The sequence below is a fragment of the Tenrec ecaudatus genome, chromosome 11 (genome assembly GCF_050624435.1).
Source record: "Tenrec ecaudatus isolate mTenEca1 chromosome 11, mTenEca1.hap1, whole genome shotgun sequence".
Lineage (NCBI taxonomy): Eukaryota > Metazoa > Chordata > Mammalia > Afrosoricida > Tenrecidae > Tenrec > Tenrec ecaudatus.
Window position 1 is genome coordinate 83,606,548 of NC_134540.1, and position 24,374 is coordinate 83,630,921.

The 24,374-nt window shown below is 39.1% G+C and overlaps 1 protein-coding gene across 1 annotated transcript in view; it reads left to right on the forward strand.

Moving 5' to 3' along the window:
- Positions 1–2,868: 2,868 nt before the first annotated feature.
- LOC142461420 (E3 SUMO-protein ligase RanBP2-like) overlaps positions 2,869–24,374 on the forward strand; it is a 61,882-nt gene continuing 40,376 nt past the window's right edge. Inside the window, exons 1-7 of the mRNA XM_075563361.1 lie at positions 2,869–3,049; positions 12,860–12,927; positions 14,123–14,234; positions 14,681–14,833; positions 16,964–17,194; positions 17,725–17,870; positions 23,889–24,081. Of these exons, the coding sequence (XP_075419476.1) occupies positions 2,978–3,049; positions 12,860–12,927; positions 14,123–14,234; positions 14,681–14,833; positions 16,964–17,194; positions 17,725–17,870; positions 23,889–24,081 (975 nt within the window). The 5' untranslated portion in view covers positions 2,869–2,977. The remainder of the gene's footprint in view (positions 3,050–12,859; positions 12,928–14,122; positions 14,235–14,680; positions 14,834–16,963; positions 17,195–17,724; positions 17,871–23,888; positions 24,082–24,374) is intronic.

The following is a 24,374-nucleotide window of genomic DNA, read 5'->3' on the forward strand; positions in this document are numbered from 1 at the left end:
GGTTCTGTTTCTCACAGAAAAAGTTGAATGGAGAAAAGATAACTCTTTTGAACAAGTAATGATGGAACAACTGGACATGCAAAAACCAAAAGTGTCTTGGCAACACTTTTCACTTAATAAAAAATTAAAGAGCCCCAAATGTAAATGTAAGGGGTTGGACTATAAAACTTTTATGAAAAAATTGTCTTACAATAGGCAAAGAGCTCTTAGACATTATACCAAAAGCATGATTTATTAAAAATAGTTTACACTCTAAATTCATAGATAAACAATGATAGCAATCTTAATATGTAGCCCTATTCTCCTAGTGCTGTACTTTTAAAAAAAATTTTAACAATTTATTAGGGGCTCATACAATTCTTATCACAGTTTATACATACACATACATCAATTGTATAAAGCACATCTGTACAGTCTTTGCCCTAATAATTTTTTCTCCTCTTTTCTTTTTTTACATTTTATTAGGGACTCATACAACTCTTATCACCAGTGCTGTACTTTTTTATATTATTACTTTAATATAAATCCTTCCTATATTGGTGTGGGAAATTCCTTGAAATTTGAAAAAAAAAGTTTATACCCTTTATAAGAATTTACCTTTTCCCCTTTTTATTATTTAATCATTTTATTTGGGGCTCATACAGCTCCTATCACAACCCATACATACACTGTGTCAAGCACATTTGTACATATGTGGCCATCATCATTTTCAAAACATTTTCTTTCTACTTGAGCGCTTCATATCTGCTCATTCCCCCCTCCCCCCCAACCTTTGGTTCCATTGTTTTCTCCCCCAGATTATCCTGCCTATCTTAGCTAGATAGACATGCACAGACAATAATAAGCACAAAAACAAAACCAAGCAAAACAAAGCAACAAAAGAAACAAAACAAAAAACCCAACAACAAAAAGAAAAGCCTATAAATAATTCCAGGTCTGTTTTTTGACCTTTAGGAGTGTTTTCTGGTCAAGTCTGATGGGGTGCTACACCCTGGCCCCAAAGTCTCTTTTTGGTATTCCCTGGGGACTTCATCGCTTTGCTCCCATTAGTGTTTCGCTCTAGTGTGGTGGGGTCAGGTTGAGCACAAGTCATGCACTGTGCCTGAGTGTTGTCCCTTGAAGCACTATGAGTCAGTGAGGGACATTGTGTCTAATGGTCGGGCCAGTCCTATGGTCTGAGCATTGGCTGCTCTGAGCAGGAATATCGTCCTCTGGGCTTGGTGGGCCAGGATATGTTCCACACTCTCCTTCCTTCTTTCTTTGCTACTGTGTGCTCTGATCAGACATTTCCCTCTCCCTGAGCTGTAGATTCAGTGCTGTCCTCTGAAGTGAATTCTTCGGGGTGGGGGTGGGGGTGGGGGTGTCCATGTAGTGGGGGATTGGTTCCTTGCTTCATGCCAGTATGTTGCATTCATGTCTTGGCATTAAAATTTTACTTTTTAAAACTTCAATGTGTTTGCTCTGTGCAATATTTAGGGAATAAAAAACAAACTATAGAATGAGAGAAAATATTTTCAAATCATACATCTCATTAAGTACATCTAATAAGAATATAAAAAGTATTCTCAAAACTTGGCAGAAAACAAACAAAAGATTTAAAAATAAGACAAGTAAATCAGTTCAAAGAAGATATATAGGTGGCAAATACATATATGAAAACTTTATCAGCATCATCAGTGAGATGCAGGCTAATGGTTTCACATATCTGGCTTTTATTATGTTGAGTGTTTTTATCAGGAAAGGATGTTGAATTTCACAAAATGCTTTTTCTTCATCAATTGATATTATCGTATGACTCTACTGTATGTGAGGAATTACACTCTTTTTCTAATATTAAACCATTCTTGCATATTGGTATGAATTCCACTTGATTGTAATTATGTTTGATATTCAGCTGAATTATAACGGTTAGTATTTTATTAAAAATCTTGCCATCTATATTCATTAGAGATAATGAATTTGTAATTTTCAATTTTGGTTATATCTTTGCCTGGGTTAGGTATCAGAGTTACAGTTGCTTCATAAAATGAATTTGGTAGTATACTGTCCATTTGTATATTGTAAAATAGTTTATATAAAATTGGTAAAAAGTCTTCTCGAAATGTTTGCTGTAATTCCCGTTAAAATTTGTCACCAATTCTATTTAATATTTTCCAACCCTAAACAAAAAAAGTCGTCTTTCGAAATCTGAGAACATCTTTACCATTGCAAACGTTTTCTAAGTACTGTTTTAAAAGAAGATTTTAAATTCAATCTCCGAGGACTTAAAAAGTTTGAGGATAAAGGGTTTTAAATAGAATTTTTTGAAGCCCTCTCATATATAATCTCCAAACCCATCTGTATTCAGACTGTGATCAACCAAAATAGTATGTGACCTATATTTTAATTATGCATTTAAAAATATCTCACGATATATCCTTTTATATAATAGGACTTGCTTTATATCCATATGCATCATATATCTAACAACTTGCCTCCACAATGGTTGTTCCAAATGATCCAAAATGGCCTAAAAAGATTGCTTCTTCCCTCCATCAAACGAAACCCACGACAATCGAGTCCACCACGACACACACTGTGTAGTAATAATTAAGAACCCAATGTCTTGCTCCTTCGTGGTATGGAATCGTTTGTCCCCTGTCTCATCTTGCGGAAGCGCTGACGCACCCGCAGACATCTTAAATTAGCATGGGAAGGAGCGGTGCCAACAGCCGCAGCTGCAGCCGCTGGGACTCCGTCCAGCCCGGCGGGCGGATGGACTCGGAGCGAGACCGGAAGTCCGCGGGCTCAGCCAAGCAGAGGGGGACCCGAGTGGCGCACAGTGCTGACGCAATACGTACGCACGCACGCTCAGTCGCTCTGGAGCCGGCGACGACGCTGCGTCACGGGCTTTTAGGCGCTTCGTTCCTGGAGACAGCCGATCGCTGCGGGCCCCCGCGCCGGCCCCCAGCGGAGCGGGAGCCCCGGCGAGGCCGCCATGAGGCGCAGCAAGGCTGACGTGGAGCGGTACATCGCCTCGGTGCAGGGTTCCGCGCCGTCGCCCCGAGAGGTTAGTAGGCCCCGGAGAAGCCGTTGGCTTCTGGCCCTGCTGGGGTCCGCGGCCCGGTCCTGGCGCCGGCCTAGTGGCTTCAGGCCCGCCTGCCCTTCCTAGTGCGTTCCGTTGGTCGCCGGCCTGATCGCGCGGTCCCGTGGGCTGCGTGGCGCTCGCGAGAGTGCTGTGCGGCCGTGGGGAGGGGAGGGCGCGCGCCCGGAGGGGCGGAGGGCCGGGGACGGCGTGGGGCCTCTCGGCCGCCAGCCGTTGGCGCCAGCGCTTCCTCTTTCTCTCCGGAGGGCCCACCCTGGTCTGAATTTCCTTGGCAAATAGCGCTGCGCGTGTAGCCCAACAGCGTCAGCGGCTGCCCCCGGGTTTTGGCGCCTCTCTTCGCCTTCCATTGCCCTCCTGGTGCCACCGGCCGTGTTCTTTACCGAGTCTCCGGGACCATTTCTTCACTGCGGTCCAGGGGACACCTCCCAGCCGTGGAAGTTGGTGGAACCTAGCCCTAACAGCCAGCCGGAGGACTTTCCCCCTGGTAGTCCCTGGAGGAGGACGCCCTTCTTGGGAAAGTAGAGGGCCAGCGAAAAGGAGAAAGTCCTTCAACGAAATGGCTTAGCAGTGGTTGCAACAGTGGGTTCAAACACAGGAGCGGTTGTGAGGATGGTGCCGGAGGGATCATTGTTTTGCTCTGCCGTCCATAGGGTCCCGCACTGTGAGTTGGAATTGACTCCACGGGGCCTTTACATCAGGCAGTGAACTCGAGCGGGGCAGTGGCTTCTTCCTTTGCATGTTTTAACACCTAGCCCAAATGACACGGGGTATTGCCCAGTTTTGGGGTGTAGTTGACAATGTGCTAGTAAAGTTTCTGCCCCTCTCTTTATATTCACTCTTTGGAAGCGACGTTCATTTGCTTAAAAAAAATCTGGGTTTCTTACCGATTATTAGCATGGTATAGAAGTTTTCACTTAAAAGAAGTTTTAACTTTCTCAGCGTTCTTAGGATGTTTTTCCTCTTTCGAGATAAACCATAGTTTTTAAATTCAACAGAACTTTGAATGTGGAAGGTTAGGAAAAAGCTATTAAGGGTGGGTCTGCACAGGATCTGAAGTTGGTTTGCCGGAGGTGGAATCGCAGCTCTTTTAAGTTTTGGAATTGGGCGAGTTAAACTCTTCCCCCTAGTCAGATAGACTTGTAACCTTGACAGGATTAGATGAGATGGTTTTGTTAAACATTTAAGACAATGCTTGGCACCTGTTATGTGTCATGGAGTTTTTTGAGACGGAACAGCTACCCATAGGACGGAGTAGAGCGGCCTCAAGGCTGTGGTTTTAAAAAGGGAGCAGGCTGCCACATCTTCCTCCCAAGGAGCATTTAATTGGAACAGCTTTTTGTTTAGCAGCTGAGTGCTTCAACCATGGTGCTACCAGGACTGCTTTCTCTGGTGTATGTTGTTGTCCATTTGGTTTCGACTCATAGCGGCTCTGTACACAACCGAGTGAAACACTGACTGGTCCTGCATCATCCTTATCGTCCTTCCTATGTCGGAGTCTTTACTTGTAGCCACTGTGTCAGTCCCTTCATTGAGTGTTTTGCTATTGTGTGAGTTGGTCTTGTTGAGTTTCTTCCTCTTTCATCACTGATCTTCTACCAAGCTCCATATCCTTCTCTAGGGACTAGTTACTCCTAATAACAAAACCAAACCCACTACTATGACATTAATTCCAATTCATATATATATATGTATGTATATATAGCCTATATATTTCCTAGACTGCAGATCTTCATTGAAGCAGAGTCTTTTTCACACAGTGGTGAATTTGAACCGTTCACCTCGCAGCTCACTGTTTATTCCAGTCTTACTTGGACTCCTTCCTGATAGCATAATAAACCCTAAATAAATGTTAGTTGCAATTAATTTTTGTTGATATGAAAAGAACATTCATTCAAGACCTTTGGGGGGAGGCAAGAGCCTATGAGAACAACGATCTATTTAAAGAAATAAAAGGAATTATTTTTTAAAAAAAGCGAAACTTTGGACTATCATAATAGCTACATAGTTGTATCTTTCTTCCCTTCCCCCCATATTCCAGGCTTATAGGAGACATGGAAAAATTAGAGATACAAGTTAGTTTTTAAGAGCAGCTGAGTTCTATAGCTTTATTATTTCTCAGGAGTAAGCATCTATATCTGGTTATAGTTTTGAACTGTTGACAATAAAAAAATAGACTGGAGCAGTAACATTTTAAGGTTTTCTATATCCCTTGGATTAATAGAACTCTTTGTTGTTCTTAGGGAGAGGACATTGAGTCCCTGAAGATTAAGAACTATTGGACTCCCTCATATGGGTCATGACCCACAGGTTGAGAACCACTGCCTTAGGATTAGTGTAGTGTTGAATGAATCCAAACCAACTCGAAGGCAATGGGTTTTGGTTGTTAAGAGTACTGAATGAAGTTTAAGATTGCTTTTAGGTCTTTAGAGCTTTAGTATCTTACCTTGTTAAGATTGTATAGACAAAAATACTGTCACTTGAAATAGTCTTGAAAAGTTATATTTTAGGAAACCTAATAGGACAGTTTTATTGTATCACATGGGTTTCTATGAATCAAAAGTTGATTCAATGGCATGCAACAACAGCAATGAAAATATACTAGGTTAAGTAAAAAAGTATTGTTACTAGGTTACAGCTCATATACATGCACAGGTTCATGCTAAACAAAATGTGTTAAAAATATCTCTGTAAATAGGAGATGGTTGCAGACAAGTTTTCTCTGATGTTGACTCGTGTGGGACAGGGTAGAATTGCCTCTGTGCGTTTCTGAGGCTGTAATTCTTTATGGGCATAGAAAGCCTCAACTTTCCCTGGTGAGAGGCTGCTAGTTTCTAGCTCCTGACCTTGTGATCTGGAAGCACACAGCTTACACAATAAGAAATTTCTAAAAAGCCATCTCTGTGTAGAGATCAGATTTTGTTCCAAAGTCATGGACTAGACTATTTACAAATGTCCACACTTTAAGTCATTTTTATATTGCCATTCCCTCCTTTCAATCCCTACTTAGGGCACTGAAGTCAGTACTCCAGTACTGATCCTGAAGGGGCTCTAGGTAGGGGTGGGGCAGGAGTGTTGGTGGGCTCTTTACTATTGGCACCAGCCCTGGGGTACTGTCCCCTATTCCAGGTTGGTGGAATGGCCAAGGGTGGGGGCATGGAAACGCAGGGGGGATTAGACAACGTAGGTGGTTTTGGACAAATCCCTGAAGGCACAGGTACCCATGGCCCTTCCTGGCCCTGGCTGGTTGCCCCAGCCTCTGTCTAACACAGGAAGAATTGAGGTAGCAAATGGCTGAAATGCTCCAATAAGGGGATGTGACAAGGTAAGGAAAGGAAGGTCCCACTGAGCACAGCCCCTGCACAGTCCATGTGCTGGAAGAAGGAAGGCAGGCCTGGCTTGGACAGTGCTGTAGCCCTGCCAGGGCTGAGCTCAGTCAAGCTTGGAAGAAAGCAGGCCAGGCAAGGGTACAGGAACCAGACCTTTCCGGGGTTTCTTTGTCCCTTACTTTGTCAAGCTCTTTAAAAGTTATTCAGCAACACTCGCTGCCTAATAGAAGTAGTAGTGCATTGTAAGAGCAGAAAATATATACAGGTGATATCACACATGGCCCCAGGCTCAAACCTTCCACTACTTGAACAGTACAATTTAAAAAAAATCTTCTCTGTGTTTGTACCTGCTTGGTAGTCAACCGAAAATCTGAGTTGACAACATAGATAGTGCTTGCGTTAGTGCGGTAAAATATTTGTCATTGTGCTTTTTCCCCTGCACTTTGTGTAAAATATTGTAACATTTTTAAGCTATTGTGTTTTGATTTTTAATGTACTGTATTCTGTCTAGATATTTTGGGGGGTATTTCTTCAACTAAGGGCTATTAACTTGGTGTTAAGGTCCTGGGAAATGAATTTATAGGTTTAATTTTTGGGCTTCAGAAACAATAATTTGGTTTTCCATTATGTGAAAAATATATTCAGTTCTTGAACTTTTCGCTGTTCAAACATGACTTTGGAACGAACTCAGACAACTGAGGTATCACTGTATTAAACTATTGTCTACTTCATACATTTGTGTAGTTTAAAAGAAAATGTTTGTTAGCCATGACCATGTATTTTGTCATTAAAATGAATAAACTTTTATTTGCTGCGACAAGCACTGGACAATTTATTTGGGTAGTAGAAGAGAATTTATTAAAATATTGTAAGTGAAATTCTTATGTGATAGAGGAAACAAATGGATTATTGAATAGCTGTCTCTTGAGCAATTAATGGTTATAAAAATTAAAATTTTGGGTTTAGTCCACAGTGTTTACCAAAGTAAATTCAAATTTAAAAGTAAAAAAAGAGAAGATTGTTTTTTACTGCACAGAAATCCAAATCTCGTGTCACACATTAATCATAGACAAATGACAGCCTAGGGATACGGTTTTCAGAAAACTCCCAAATGTCAGGATGTTTGCCAGCCTATCTGTGACATTCTCTTCTCCATCGCAAATTAAAATTGGGCATGACTGCAATATATCAGCAGGAGACGCAATACTACATATCCAAATTTAAGAATTGGTTAAGTAGTTTGAGAAATGTCAGATTTATTTACCCTATTGAATTAGCAGAGATAAAAAAAATGAAAAGATTAGTCTGATGCACATATACTAGGATTTAGGCACTTATACACTTATTAGTAAATTGATAGACTTTCAGAAGGAGAGAGATTACTGTGGAGGAGAATTTGGTCATAAAAGCTGATCTTTTATGTTTTTTGAACTAATTTCCATATGACAGATTTTTAGAGAATTTTGGAAATTTATTATAAGGAAATAAAGCTACATGAGTTTTTACGTATTCTTATAAAGAATAGGTAAATTAAAAATAATATACATACTTGCAACTCAAATACAATGAAGGAAATAGGATTTGGTGTAAAATGAAGAGGAGACCTATTTAGTTACAGAAGGTCATGGGAGCAGATAATCTTAAACCAACTTAAAATTGCTACCATGCTGCTGTCTAGGCGGGAATTCATAAAAGTGTTCAAAGTCCTGCTGAAGCTTTGATTCAGTATTTCCTCATCTAGGCACACGCACCAAATGCCTGCCTGAGCTTGTGGTTTCTCTCAAAATCAGACTCACTGTCATTGAATCACTTCTGACTCTTAGAATAGGACAGGGTAGAACTGCCCCTGTGGGTTTCCTAGATTGTAAGTCTTTACCAGAGTAGAATGCCTCATTTTCCTCCTGTGGACAACTGGTGGTTGCAAACTGCTGACCTTGTGGTTAGCAGCTCCACTTTTAACCCTCTGTGCCACTAGGGGTCTTGTTTAAGAACTATAGGCTTAGCTGAAAAATGACTAACTCGAAACCCTCAGTGGATGCTGACTCATAGTGACCCGATAGCACAGAGTACAACTGCTCCACTGTTTCCAGGACTGTAACTCTCTACAGGGGTAGTGCGCCTCAGCTTTCTCCAGAGGTGGTTTTGAACTGTGGACCCTGGCACTTTACCGCTCAGGGTGTAACCACCATGCCTTTGGGGCTCTTCTACTAAGCAGAAATGCCATGGGATCAACCCCTCATCAACAGTAAAATTCAGCTGTCTCCTGAAGGTTTAAACCCACCTCATGTTTTTTATTGGTGACAAAATGATGATTAATGAATTTTATATCTTAAGGGTAAGGAGGAGGACCTGTGGGACAAATAGGCTGCAGTTCAAACATATGGTACCAACTACCCTGTGTTAGAAAGAGGAGACTGTCTGCTCCTGTAAAGATTTTGTGTCAGAAACACACTCAAGGGTCCTTGTGGGTTGTGATGGACTAGCATTGGCTTTATTTTTAAGCATTTGAAGAGCTGACATAAAAAAGCAACCTCTCTGGATGGCTGGTTACCAAAAGTCAGCTGTCCGTATGGCAAGGTTTCTGACCTCTTCTGTAAAAGGTCGGGATAGAGAGACCGCACTTTCAGAGCCTGTATTTGAACTGAAAATTGAGATAAGTAGACCAGTGGGTACAAAAAGGAAGACAATGTTCCTAAGTTGATCGTGGTAGTGATTGCGCACCCCTTCTTGCTATAAGTGAACTATAGATTTGCATGCCATGTTAATTATAGTTCAGTAAAACTGGGTATTTAAAAATGGAGATAAAGGAACAGTTTCCCTAAACCCCACTGGAGTTTTCCTTCTCTGATCTTAGTATACCCCTTTTTGTTTGGTGTACTACTCTAACCCCCTGCCTCTTACCTGGCTTTTGACCCAGCTCACAGTGTGAAGGAAGCGGTGGGACTGAAAGCTCCCAGCTCATGTACATTGCTCATCTTTTTACTGTGCCAGATGGGAGCCAAGCTCAACAGCGTCTTGCTCAGTCCTCTCTCAAGGCCATCCCGTTGACTGGTCTGAGTAGAACAAGGATAATCTTACTTTTCATGTGGTCACTAGTTAGATGAGGCATTTGATTTTCTCAATCAAGCCAAACCAAAACCCACTGCCTTAGAGTCAATTCCAACCAACTCAATGACTACAGGACAGGTTAGAACTGCTTTTTAGGGTTTCAAGGCATAGCCAGGAGGCCTGCTTAAGAGAATTGGCAGTGCCTCAATTATTTAGGAAATCTCAAGGTTTATCTCTTAGGAACCAAAGACCAAATTACTTTATGTAAAATAATTCTTTACTCTCTGTTATTTTAAGAGAATCATAGTTATCTACAATTTAACATACATTGAATTTATTTTGACATTGAATACACTAGGCAGAAATGGTTAATACAGAAGTAATCAAACTTTATTATAAAAAATTTGAAGGGTGATACCGCTTATAGGATGTAAAGTATGATGTAATTCAGAAGCAACCTACATTTTTATATTTATCTACACAAAAAACATGTAATTTAAAACAGTGCCCCCCCCTGTGTTTTTGTGAAGGCTTTAAAAATAAGATATTTTGATGGCTTTGTGAGGTTTTTTTTTTGATGGCTGTGTGATCTTATCACATGGATGTAATCTGGTGGTGTGTCCTAGTATTCTGACTTTTTGAGAGTTTAGAATTAAAGAGCCAGGGCATGGACTTGGTTTAGTACATGAAGAATTGAATTTTTATTTCTGTTTTGTTTTATCTATTGAGTTTAAAATTAAAGAGCACTGTCTGGACCAGGGAATTCCTTTTTTTTGTTAATAGCTTTATTAGGGGCTCTTACAACTCTTATCACAATCCATACATACATCAGTTGTGTAAAGCACATCTGTACATTAATTGCCCTTATCCTTAAAACATCTGCTCTCTACCCAAGCCCCTGGCATCAGCTCCTCATTTTTGCCCCTCCCTCCCTGGTCCCCCCTATCTCATGAACCCTTGATAATTTACAAATTATTATTTTGTCATATACTGACTGTCCGAAGTCCCCCTTTACCCACTTTTCTGTTGTCTGTCCCCCAGGGAGGAGGTTATATGTAGATCCTTGTAATTGTTTCCCCCTTTCCAACCAACCCATCTCCATCCTCCCAGTATCGCCACTTACACCACTGGTCCTGAAGGCATCATCCATCCTGGAATCCCTGTTTCCAGTTCCTATCTGTACCAGTGTACATCCTCTGGTCTAGCCAGACTTGCAAGGTAGAATTGGGATCATGATAGTGGGTGTGTGTGCAGCATTTAGGAACTAGAGGAAAGTTGTATGTTTCATTGTTGTTACATCGCACCCTGACTGGCTTGTCTCCTCCCCGAGATCCTTCTGTGAGGGGATATCCAGTGGTCTACAAATGGGCTTTGGGTCTCCATTCTGCACTCCCCCGTCATTCACTATGATAAGAATTTTTGTTCTGTTGATGCCTGATACCTGATCCCTTCGGTACCTCTTGATCTCACAGGCTGGTGTGCTTCTTCCATATGTGCTTTGTTGCTTCTGAGCTAGATGGCTGCTTGTTTACCTTTAAGCCTTTAATACCCCAGACACTATATCTTTTGATAGCCGGGCACCATCAGCTTTCTTCACCACATTTGCTTATTCACCTGCTTTGTCTTCAGCGATTGTGTCATAGAATGCCATAGAATGCCATCATAGAATGCCATAATAGAACAAAGTGTTCTTGCATTGAGGGAGTACTTGAGTGGAGGCCCAATGTCCATCTACTACCTTAATGCTAAACCTATAAGTATATGCACATAAATCTATTTCCCCAGCCTCACATATAAATATATTTACATATGTACATGCTTTTATTTAGACTTCTATAAATGCCATTTGCCCCCCAGCTCTTTCCTGTATTTTCTTTGACTTTCTTCTTATTCCACTATCATGCTCAGTCTTCATTTGGGTTTCAGTAAATTCTCTCCGTTACATTACCCTTGGTCAGTCCCTACCGACCACCTACACCCTCCTCACCACCGATTTGGATCACTTGTTCCCTTGCCCCTGGGTTTGTTAACACCAGTACTTTCCCCCCCACCTCCCTCTCTCCCATGACCCCCCAGAACTGTTGGTCCCATTGTTTTCTCCTCCAGATTATTCATCCAGCCTATTTTATTTAGACAGACCTGCAGAGATAATAACATGCACAAAAACAAGCCAGAGCAAAACTAAGCAACAGTATACAACAAAACAACAAGGACAAGCCAATGACAAAAAATACAAAACAAAACACAACAAGATAGAAAAGCTTTAATTAGTTCAAGGACTGTTGGCCTTTAGGAGTGTTTTCCAGACACAATAATAACTTATAAATTATCAAGGGTTCATGAGAGGAGCAGGGATGGAGGGGAAAAATGGGAAGCTGATGCCAGGGGCTTAAGTGGAGAACAAATGTTTTGAGAATGATGAGGGCAATGAATGTACAAATGTTCTTTACACAATTGATGTATGTATGAATTGTTATAAGAGTTGTATGAGCCCCTAATAAAAGGATTAAAAAAAAAGGGACTGTTTTCCAGTTTAGTCTTTTGGGGTACCAAGCCCTGGCCTCAAAGTCCACCTCCAGCATTCCATGGGGACTTCGTTGCTCCGTTCCCTTGCTGTTCTGTTGCACCCCCTTAGTGTTTTGCCTCTGTAGCGGGATTAGATCAGGCGCCATTCCCACACTGTGTCTCCATTGTTGTCTCCTGTAAGGGCTCTGGGTCAGTGAGGGACGTCGTGTCTCATAGTGGGACCGGCCATGTGGTCCTCTCTGTGGACTGTCTGCTCTGAGCAGGAACTGGGAACATCGTCCATAAGGCCTGGTGGGCCAGGATGTGCTCCACTCTCTCCTCCTCCTCCTTCATCTGCTTCCATATGCTCTGATCAAATATGTCCCTCTCCCAGAGCTACACATTCAATGCCATCCTCTGAAATAAATTCTTCTGGGTGGAGGGCAGGTATCCACGTAGTTTGGATTGGGGCTGGCCTCTCAGACCTCTCCACTCACACCAGGGAATTTCTTAATGGAGTCTGAAGTCCTTCCTTAATTTGTCTTGTAAAAGCTTACTTGTATAAGAGATGTTTCTGGTATGCCCCTCCCCCAGAAAGCCTGATTTCTGTTATCTGTAAAGTGATAAGTGGTCCAAATGAAAGTGGTTTGTAAAGCTTATTGCTATAATTAGTAACATCGGGTAGCTTTCTGCTGTCTGATTTAAAAAAATAAGGGCAATAATAAAACATGAGAAAATGAATAAAACATAATTAGAATATATGCTTAATATTTTGACAAGAAATTAAAATACATCTTGGGAAATTAATAGAATGTTATTTGTTATTATTCTTGGCACTTGTCCTTTTAAAATAGATTCAGACTGTTTCAAAAGTTTTTTGTTTGATTTTTTTAAGAAGTCAATGAAAGGATTTTACTTTGCGAAGCTGTACTATGAAGCTAAAGAATATGATCTTGCTAAAAAGTAAGTACCAAATGGTAAATGTACGTTATTTTCTAAAAAATGCCGTGTGCTTTTTGAAATAGATAAAAATATATTTTTTATTAGTTGTTTCTAAGTGTATTCCAGAAAATGGATTTTTAATTACTTTCATAATATTAAGAATTAATCCAAAATGATGATTTTTTTTGCAGGCCTGTTGATTATTGTACCTAGGATAGAAAATGAATTGTTTTGACTTAAAACAGCTTTTCTAAGCATTTCCCTGTATTAGAAGAAGAAAACCGTACTTATGTTTTAGTTCTTCCTTCTTAGATCTCTGGTATTTCAATCACCCAGAAAATAGCAGTGGATACAAAAGCTAACTGTGATTACTGGACCAGGTGGTAGCTGTGGAAAAGGTCTTTGGTGGGTTTGGGAGGTACCATTCTCAGACTTTGATCATCAGGAAATGTCAGTCTGATTTCCTGTCTTACGGTGACTGAAACAGAATTTGGAGGGAGGCGAATGATGAGGTGCATCACTGTTGGGAAAACAAATGCTGATAAAAAGGCAAATGTGGACATCTTTATATAACTAGCAACAGTGGGCCTGCTAATAACTCTTTGCTGCTAATGATGTGAGGTTTTTCTCCAGTCCTGGGCCTTTGTCTAATTTTTCCTATGATAGCTATCACTGAGCCTGGAGAGTGCTTGCTTACTTTTGTCACTTGATTTTGAGAAATGGGAAAGTAGCTGCGTTTAGCAGTGACTTTTCTTTTTTTTTTCCTGCTTAATTTTAGCTGGATACAATACTGTTAGAATTCTTTTATTGTTTAAAAAGTACATAAATTATCTTGTTATTCAGGAAATTAATTCTTCAGTATTTTTGTTATGATAACCTTAAAAATCTAAATTACAATCATTTTCTAATTTTTACACAAACCTCTGTAGTGCTTTACCAAGATTTGATCATATGGAAAAGGTGACTAAAGTGTTCACTTCTTATTGGAAGAACCATTTGATAAATGTAATGTCTAATGTTAAAAGAAGACTGTTGTGTATGTTATAAGTAGTATTCATTTTTCAATGGATATTTTTGAGTTAGCTTCATGTGTCTATGTAAATAGGGGTAACTAATAATTAGTATAATAACATAAATCAGTGGTTTCTTTGGTCCATTGCCATTTAAGTGGTTGTAGATATAATTTAAAGATTATTTTGTGTTCTTTTTAAAACAGATACATATGTACATATATTAATGTGCAAGAGAGGGATCCGAAAGCTCACAGATTTCTAGGTCTTCTTTATGAAGTAGAGGAAAACATTGACAAAGCTGTTGAATGTTATAAGGTAGGATTAAAATGTCTTTGTATAGTTAAATACATATATTCAAAGTAATTTTTTGTACTTATGTTTATGAATGTTAGGAAAACAGGCATTGATATCACAGTATTATTTAGTGACACTTTAAGCAGCTTAATGTATTATTTGCCTTCACTACACTATAATTTATTATTGCAAAATAAGATTAATTTGAACTTCATAAATTTTGAATATGACATGGTCAGAAATGGTTTTCGTCTCTGTGTGTCTGTGTATGGTGTGCTTTTTTGGGATTCACCTCTTAAAATCATGGTTTGTTTTTTGATTAATCACTAGAAAATTTCAAGATGCTTTAATTTTAATAACCATTGATATAGTATTATCTAATAATGCAGTGATGATTTTTTTAAACTCTTGAGTGTATATACTTTAGTATTAAAATTTTTTTCTCCTTTAATTTTTTCCAATATCAGCGATCAGTGGAATTAAACCCAACACAAAAAGATCTTGTGCTGAAGATTGCAGAATTGCTTTGTAAAAATGATGTTACCGATGGAAGAACAAAGTATTGGGTTGAAAGAGCAGCTAAACTTTTCCCTGGTAGTCCTGCGATTTATAAACTAAAGGTAAAAAGAAAACAAAACAATACTTGTTGTAACAGCAGTTAGTGAAAGCAACACACTATTTTTAATATTTAAAGTTTCAATAATTTTTAGTTTTAAATCTTAAACCATTGTAGTTTCCTTAAATTTTTCTTTAATAATTTAAAAAATTGAACTATGGAATGATAAATGTATTAACTCCCAATTAGTATTAAATTTATAAAATGTTTCTTTTAACCACTTTCTGAGTATAGTACCTGCTACCCACAGTTAATGTTTTATAATGGTATCCTAAATGAAATGATAATTAAAGTTTTTACTTTGTACAACCAAAACCTCGGATTTGGGTTCTTGGTTTAGAGATTTAGTGTCATGGTTTCAATGATTGACTGACCTAGTTATGCATTTATGGACCTCCATCTTACCGTGCTTGGATTCTTAAAAGCTTGCAAGCTGCTATCCAAAGCACAGTTGGTCACTGTTTTCCTAAAGTAAAAGAATAAGAGTCAGGAATAGCAGGGGTGTGTGGAATGTGAATGTGTGGCCAATTACCTCTGTGAACATCTGGTTCTGTTGCCATGAGACCGGAAAAATTGGTGGTACCCAGCTACCATTACTGAATATTTTGATCAAAGATTCAAAAGTATAATCCTGAATGGTGAAAAGTAGAATCACAATGGTGAAATGCAGAACCAATTCAAATTGAAATGGAATCCGGATTTTCTGGAGCCATGATGACCGGATGAACTCCTAAGACAAAAATAAGCAAAAATAACCCCTAAAGTCTTCTTAAAAGTAAACAATAGTTAACTAGTAAAGAATGTCTGCCTTGAGTAATGTGTTCCTTCAAGATCTATCTGTGTGGACTCAAATGGACAACAGCAACTCAAAAGGATTAGACAGGAACATTAGGAAGCAGCGACTTTATGTTAATGGTGAGAGGACCACCAAGGAAGGGAGCGTGAGCCTCGTCGCACAATTTGAAGAATGTAGTCGGAGTCAGTGAGAATGATACATGAAGACACTTGAATTGGAGTGTGGTTTTGATGTGTATTTTCTCAACAACAGAAAAGTAATTGTTTTGTAAACACCTTATTTTGAAATAATTACAGATTCATAGGAAATTGCAAAAGTAATACGGTATAGATAAGTTCTGTATAGCATTCTTCCAGTCTCCCCCAGTGGTTATCTCTTTAAGTATTATAATATTAAAATGAGGAGCTACAGTGCATTGTGTGTAATTTTATCTCATAGATCATGATAAAGACGTTTTCTCTTATGAGAGCTTTCCATCAGGTTTCCTCTTTTAAAGTCATATTCAATCTCTTCTTCCCCACTCTCATCAGCTCCTGACAACCACTAATTTGTTTTTTCATTTATACTTTGGCCATTTTGAGAATGTTGCATATTCGAAAAATAGTATGGGACCTTTTAAGATCGATATTTTGATTTTTTTTTTTTAATTCAGCATGTCAAGGTTGTATGTATCACTGGTTATTCATTTTATTCCTGAGTAGTAGATACTCCAGGATGGGGGTTGGAGGATGATGGAGCAGTGGAGAGTCAAGTTTAGGGAGATATAGAACAGCTTGAGGATGATGACTTGTTATAAGGGTGGACTGGGGTGATATAGGTTTTTAATGAAGACTTGGTTATATGTGTTATATATGGTTTTAGTTGTATATTATATGTGGTTTTAGTATATATGGGCTTGGATATATATATCCAAGCCCATATATAAAACCATATATATATATATGGTTTTAGTCCTGGTAATTTTCTGAGGTAGACATGAGCTGGAAACAGATGTGTGAGGGGCTTACTGTAGTAGGTAGGATCCTTGTGGTGGCACCTTCTTCAGGCTGGACATAGTGACAATCATTGTATGTTTAAAATGACACACGTATTTCTCTAAATCAGTGTTTCCCAAAGTGGGTTATACCCCCCACCCCCTTGCAGGGGCTACTGAAAGGATCCAGAGGAGCTGCAAAAGCAAGTGCCTACACTTTTTCCTGGGTTATGGGCTATAGTGCAAAAGTTTTTCATTGTCAGGGGAGGTATTGAGTAAAATTTTTTTTTTCTGAAAAGGGGACAGTAGGTCAAAGAATTTGGGAACCTATGCTCCAAATAAAGGCTTTTTTTTTTTAATAATAGGAGCAGCTATTAGATTGTAAAGGTGAAGATGGATGGAATAAGCTTTTTGACTTGATTCAGTCAGAACTTTATGCAAGACCTGATGATGTCTATGTGAACATCCGACTAGTAGAACTGTATCGGTCAAATAACAGATTGAAGGATGCTGTGGCCCATTGCCATGAGGCAGAAAAAAACATAGCTTTACGTTCAAGTTTAGAATGGAATTCATGTGTTGTGCAGACCCTTACGGTAGGTAAAAGCTGTCGATTCTACAATTCTGAATAAACTATTAATGTGTACAACTTTTTGCAAGTAAGCATCTCCTTCTAAGACTTAAAATTCTTTCAGTTATAGAAAGCAATTAGGAAGAGGAATTTTTATGAATATTTCAATTTACATGGGCAGGATATAGTGATAAATAAGACAGATGTAAACTTTAAGGGGTATTTTTATTTATGATACTGGTGTAAAAACCAATATGGTTTAATAAATCTTATATATATATGTAATACGCCAGACTCAACAGCTATTGAATCAATTTCTACTCATAGTGACCCTGTACGACAGAGTAGAATTTCCCTTGGGTTTCCAAGGCTGTAAATCTTCCAAAGCACTGGCGGAGTGAAAAACTGCTGGCTGAGGGGTAGCAGTCTGCCACCGGGGCTCTTGTCAGTGTTATGGAGATGGACACATGAAGTATAGATAGAAGACAGTATACTTTTAAGAATTTGATAAAGCTTTGTAATGTAATGTATTGTTTTTTTTCTTTTACAAAATAGGACTATTTGGACTCTTTACAGTGTTTGGATTCTGATAAAAATTACTGGAGAGCAACCAATAGAGATTTTCTTCTGGCTTATGCTAACCTTATGTTTCTTACACTTTGCGCTAGAGATGTGCAGGAATGTAGAGAATTGTTGGAAAGGTATGTTGGCTTTATTCTCTTAAAGAGAGTACTTTTTGTATAAGTGATAGAGGTTATCTTTATAGTAATTCAGTGTGTTAGTCTAAATATATCCCATCATTTTTTAAATGTTCTTAGAAATTCATATTTAATATGGTAAACAACTTGGAAGGAGTTTTGTTCTTTTTTTAAAGGATTTGATTAGTTGGTATGACTAATTTAGGCTTGATTAAAATTTATCCATATTGTGAATATTCTTAGTGCCAATCTAAGTTTAATTTCTAAAAATAAATGTTTGGAAATACCCTAATGTAGTATGAGAATAAAATTCTTCACCTGTTATCAGATGGATTGACAGGTTCAGATGTACTTGTGTCTGTCAGCAGTTAGCATCACTAGCATTTCAGAAAACACTGTCTTAAATGAGAAACAAGAGAATGCAATTACATAATTATGAGGGAGATTTAAAAAGCTTGAAAAAAATACCATTAAAATTTTTTTTCCCTGTAACTTTTTGATACTATCACATTCGTGGTTTTCCTAAATGTTGGCATTGAGGGCCACTGACTTTTATTACAATATTCTGTTAAATTAATAAAAAAATCAGATATCTGTAAGATCATTTGAGCAGAGGTTGACTAGCGCTTGTGGGCCAATAATGACACACTGCTTGATTATGTAAATCAAATTTTCCTTGGAACAGCGCCTAGTCATTTTGTTTACAGATTGTCTACAGCAGCTTTCATGCTAGTGATGGTATTGTATTTTGTATGACTCTGTACTCAGGGTTTTTGATCTTAGGATCCATTTATACCCTTTGAGAACCCAAAAGATAATTTATGAGTTATATCTATCACTATTTACCATACTAGAAATTAAAACATTAACATTTATTTAATATGATGACCCTTATATCGTAAGTTGACCAGATTTTAACATTGGTAAAGCGGGATACCGTTGATAAAACTCGTATCATGGTAAAATAGCCACATGGCAGCAGAAAACCGTATACCCTAGCTTGTACATTCTTTCCAAAAATCGGGACTTTTTTAAAACACCACTGGATGTGGGACAAATTGTTAAAAATCAGGACTGTCCCGCCAAGAGTGGGACATCTGGTCACCTTATTTATATGGTAACAACATTTACTTTTTTTTTTTTTGTAAAATACAAAATCCAGAATACAAAAAAAGAGAAGAATAGCATTATTTTTGTATTTTGGCCAATGCCTTAGTGTGCGGCTTAATAGAACACAGCTGGATTCTCATCTAGTCTGTGTCCAATCTGTTAAAAAATTTACATGTCCTGTAGCTTCTGTAAAGCTACACTATATACAAGTCAGAAAATAAGAGTAGGAGGGAGGGGGAAAAAAAAGAGGACCTGATGCCAAGGGTTTAAGTGGAGAGCAAATGCTTTGAGAATGATTGGGGCAGGGAATGTATGGATGTGCTTTATACAATTGATGTATGTATATGTATGGATTGTGATAAGAGTTGTATGAGTCCCTAATAAAATGCAAAAAAAGAAAAGAGGAGGAAAAAAGAAGGAAATGATTAGGGCAAAGAATGTACAGATGTACTTTATACAATTGATGTATGTATATGTATGGACTGTGATAAGAGTTGTATGAACCCCTAATAAATTGTTTAAAAAAAATAAGAGTGACAAACACCTGCTGTGTCTTAAACTATGTAGATAATCGAAAGGGTCTTTGGGAACCCTAGGGATCCTCAGACTTCATTTTGTGTGAGTGGCAGAAGAAATAGTGTTACCAGTAGAGAAATGTATGTTTTCAATGTTCAGGAGGCTGGAAGTCTGAGTTTATTTTGTAGGGTGTAGGGGAAGACTTCTTCTCGTCTCTACGTGGATATTGGCTTATATAGCCTGGCATCTTGCTCCATTTCTGCCCCTCTTGCTATTTGTATATCAAAAGATAGATTTAAGAGGAACCCTATTCTAGTCATGTCTCATTAACATATCAACCCTTTTGGGGTATGCAGTTCAACAGATAACATTTCACCGTTTGTCCCCCTCCCAGTATTTATATCCTTGCGACATACAAAACACATTTGCTCCATCACATCAAAGTCTTAGTAAGTAGTGGAAAGTCTCATCTTTTGATTCATGTAAATTAAAGATGGATAAAGCTAGCTTATTCCATTCTGTGGGGCAAATTTATGTTTGAACCTCTGAAAACTAGAAAACAAGTTACCTGCTTCGAAAATACACTGGTGGAAGGGCACAAGGTAGACATCTCATTGCAAATGGGAGCTCTTGGAAGAAACAAGGGATGACCAAGTCTAAAATAGCCCCACCCTCCAGGCTCTGTGTTGGCCATACCCTCTGGATTCTAAATGCAGGCTTCCTTTTTCTGGGGCCCAGCTTTACTTTTGAAAGCCCTCTGTGATTACAAATGGCTTCAACTTGAGGTGGCCCATTTCTCTAGCCATCTTAGTGGTAACCCCATTCCCTTAGCCCCACAGGCCCCATTTTCCCCACCCCTTCAGCTTTGCGTGTGTCCTTATACTCCTGGCATGCCTTCATGGAGACCCCACATTCTGGAACTTTGTTGGCAAAAATCTGACTTCTTTGGAATTTAGGAACTGTGCCCCCTTTTTGAGTTCCAAGAAACTACACAGTCCCACTCTTTGAAAACGAGACATGCTCCCTCTACTAGGTTTACTGATCTATGAGCTGCTTCAGGAGTGGTCCTTTTCTTGATGCACAGCAGATGTAGCTCCTTTGCCTGTTTAAAAAAAATCATTTTATTGGGGCCTCATACAGATCTTACCACAATCCATCCATCCATCCATCCATTGTGTCAAGCACATTTGTACATTTGTTGCCATCATCATTCTCAAGACATTTTCTTTCTACGTGAGCCCTTGGTATCAGCTCTTCATTTTCCCCTATTCCCTCCCTCCTTCCCTCCCTCCCTCTCATGAACCCTTGATAATTTATAAAATTTCATGTTTTGCACTGACTGATGTCTCCCTTTACCCACTTTTCTGTTGTTCATCCCCCCTCCCCCCAGGGGGTTATATGTAGATAGATCATTGTGATCCACTTCCCCCTCTCATCCCCCACCTTCCCCTAATCTTTCTGGTATTGTTACTCTCTATTGGTCTTGAGGGGTTTATCTGTTTTGGATTCTCTGTTTCCAGCTCTTAACTGTATGCGTGTACATGCGCTGGTCTAACTGGATTTGTAAGGTAGAATTGGGATCAGGATAGTAGGGGGAGGAAGCATTAAAGAACTAGAGGAAAGTTGTATGTTTCATCGTTGCTATACTGTACCCTGACTAGTTCGTCTCGTCCTTGTGACCCTTCTATGAGGGTAAGTCCAGTTGTCTACAGATGGGACTTCTAAGATTTTTTGTTCTGTGTCTTTGATACTTGATACCTGATCTCATTGACACCTCATGATTACACAGGCTGGTGTGTTTCTTCCAGGTGGATTTTGTTGCTTCTCAGCTAGATTGACACTTGCTTGTCTTCAAACCTTTAAGACCCCAGAAGATATGTCTTTTGAAACCCGGACACCATTAGCTTTCTATACAACATTTGCTATGCACCCATTTTGTCTTTAGCAATCATGTCAGGAAGGTGAGCATGGAATGAATGCCAGGTTATTAGAGCAAACTGCTCTTGCGTTGAGGGAATACTTGAGTAGAGGCCCAATGTCCATCTGCTACCTTGATACTTAACATATACACTTGACATGTACATAGATCTATTTTCCTATCATCATATAAAAATACATTTACATATGTGCATGCCTGTATTTAGACCTCTAGAAATGCCCTTTGCTTCTAGTTCTTTCCTCTGTTTCCTTTTACTTTCCTCTTGTCCCACTATCCTGTTTGGCCTTATTCCTGTTTTCATTAATTCCTCTCAGGAATTAAGTACGTTGCCCTTAATCAATCAAGCCCTACCAGGCGTCCTATGCTCTCCTCACCGTCGATTTTAGATCACTTGTTGTTCTCTTCACTCTGGGTTTGTTAACACCCACCTCCTTTCCCGCCTACTCTGTCCTATGTTGTCCCCACCTACAACTATTGGTCTCTCATTTTCTCCTCCAATTGTTTATCCTGCCTATCTTATCTAAGTAGACATGCAGAGACAATAATAAGCACAAAAACAAGGCAGAAAACCCAAAAGCCTATAAACAGTTCGAGGTCTGTTTGTTGACTTTCAGGAGTGTTTTCCACTCCAGCCTGATGGGGTGCCATGACGTGGCCCCAAAGTCTATCTTTGGTATTCCCCGGGGACTTCATTGCTTTGCTCCCCTTGCTGCTCTGTTGCGCTCCCTGAGCGTGGGCTTGGTGGGCCAGGAAGTCTTCCACTCTCTCGTTCCCTCTTCGTCTGCTCCTTTGTGCTCTGATCAGATTCACCCTCTCCCTAGCTGTAGCTTCAGTCCTTCCTATGTAAGTACATTATTCTTTTTTTTATATATAAATTTTTTTTTAATTTTAAACATTTTATTAGGGGCTCCTGCACTCTTATCACAATCCATACATACATCAGTTGTATAAAGCACATCTGTACATTCATTGCCCTCATCATTTTCAAAGCATTTGCTCACCACTTAAGCCCTTTGCATCAGCTACATTATTCTGACGGGAAGGAGGCTGTCCATGTAATTGGGATTGGGGCCAGCCACCGCAGACCTATCTATTGGTTTCCTGCGTCATACTGCATTGTTGCATTCACATACTGGGTAGATGTCTGATCCCTCTCTCCTCCTGTGGAGATATAAACAATACCTTCCTCTTGGGTGGGTTACTTCCCTGTTCCCCCACTACCCATGTTTCCCCCCACCCCTCTTTGCCATATGTGTCCCTGGGTTGGGTCTGGCCCCTGCCATAGTACTTAGACCTCACCCCAGGAATGTATTCATATAGTAGCCTTTCCCTGATGCCCCTGTTCTGGTTCTTTGCCCAGTACATCTGTTAAAGGATTCACCTTTTTTTTTTTTTTTGCTGCTCTGTACTTTACCAAGTGTGATGTCTTCAGGACATATACATATAAAAGATACAGAAATTAGATACAGATTTATTTCAAGGGAATAGCTTACGCAGTTTTGCAAATTGGCGAAATCTGTGGATCCTCCTGACTTGTGGTTTTAGGAGCTGATGAACCCCAAATCAACAGGTCATACATTAGGTTGCTGGTTCATATTTTAAGAAACAGAGGTCAGGAGTTGACAAGATGGATGCAGGATCAAGAGAGAGTGAGCTTTGCCAGACTGTCCAAATATATTGAATGCAGACCCTGCCCCCAAGAAAACAACCTTTTAACTGATTGACTGCTCACAGCAAATTGCAAAATGGGGTGGTTACTTATTTAGTATCATGGCCTACACAAGTCGACACATAACCTTAACCATTACACTTAGATTTCTTATTGTAAAAAGCATGTTGCACATTTCTAATAAGAGTTTCTTTTGGGTTTTAAATAATTGAAGCGTGTGAAGGCCATTAGGAATAATGAGTATGTAGAAATACTCATTACTTATATAAATCACACATAGTAATGAGAAATACAACTTATTTAATTAGTTATTTATATAATTGGCAATTGCAATGTTGATAACTCAGATATCTTCGTTTTGTTCTTTTAATATTAAATTCGCATGCTTAACTTGAGAAATTCCAACTGTGAATTAAGTAAAGAAACCAAATAATTCAGAAGAAGTTAGGAAATAATTTAGTTACCCAACTTTATCCTGGTTTACTAGACAACAGCATGCGGTCATTAATCTTTGATGTGTGTGCTTCATTAGTGTTTCTTGGAGGGCTCCCAATAACATTTGGAGTGAGACTTCCTTCACGGGGTTAAAGGGAACTACTCAGGATGCTTGGTTCCTAATTGTCTGGATCATTTGTGACTTATGACACCCAGGATTAGGATTATTAATTTGAATACATTAGTGAAAAGCAAATACTCCCTAATTATTTTCATTTTGAGCTAAATAATGAAACCATGGTTATTTATAACTATAGGTATGAACTGCTTGTTTAATATTTTAATATTACAGTTTTGATGGCGTTCTTCAGTCTCTGAAACCTTTGGTGGGTGGAAATGATGAGCTCTCAGCTACTTTCTTAGAAATGAAAGGACACTTCTACATGCATGCCGGGTCTCTGCTTTTGAAGATGGGCCAGCACAGTGATGTACAGTGGCGAGCACTCTCCGAGCTGGCTGCACTTTGCTATCTCATAGCATTTCAGGTAAGCCTTTTCCAGTTGTTTTGGTATGACTGACATTTTATTCAGACTTTGTTGTGTTTCACATGAAGCTTTCTTCTATTAATGTAGTGGACACATGACCACAGACTGGGACACTTAAAGTTAAAATAGCGTGACAGGCAAAACAAGCAAACAAACCAGGAGTTATACAATTCTGATAAGCATGGTAAACTGAGTACTTTGATGCATTGTTGGTGTTATGTAGGCTTATTTGAAGAAGAGTTTCAAGAATTTTCATCTATTTAATGTTGCTACTTCTAGGACAATATAATAAT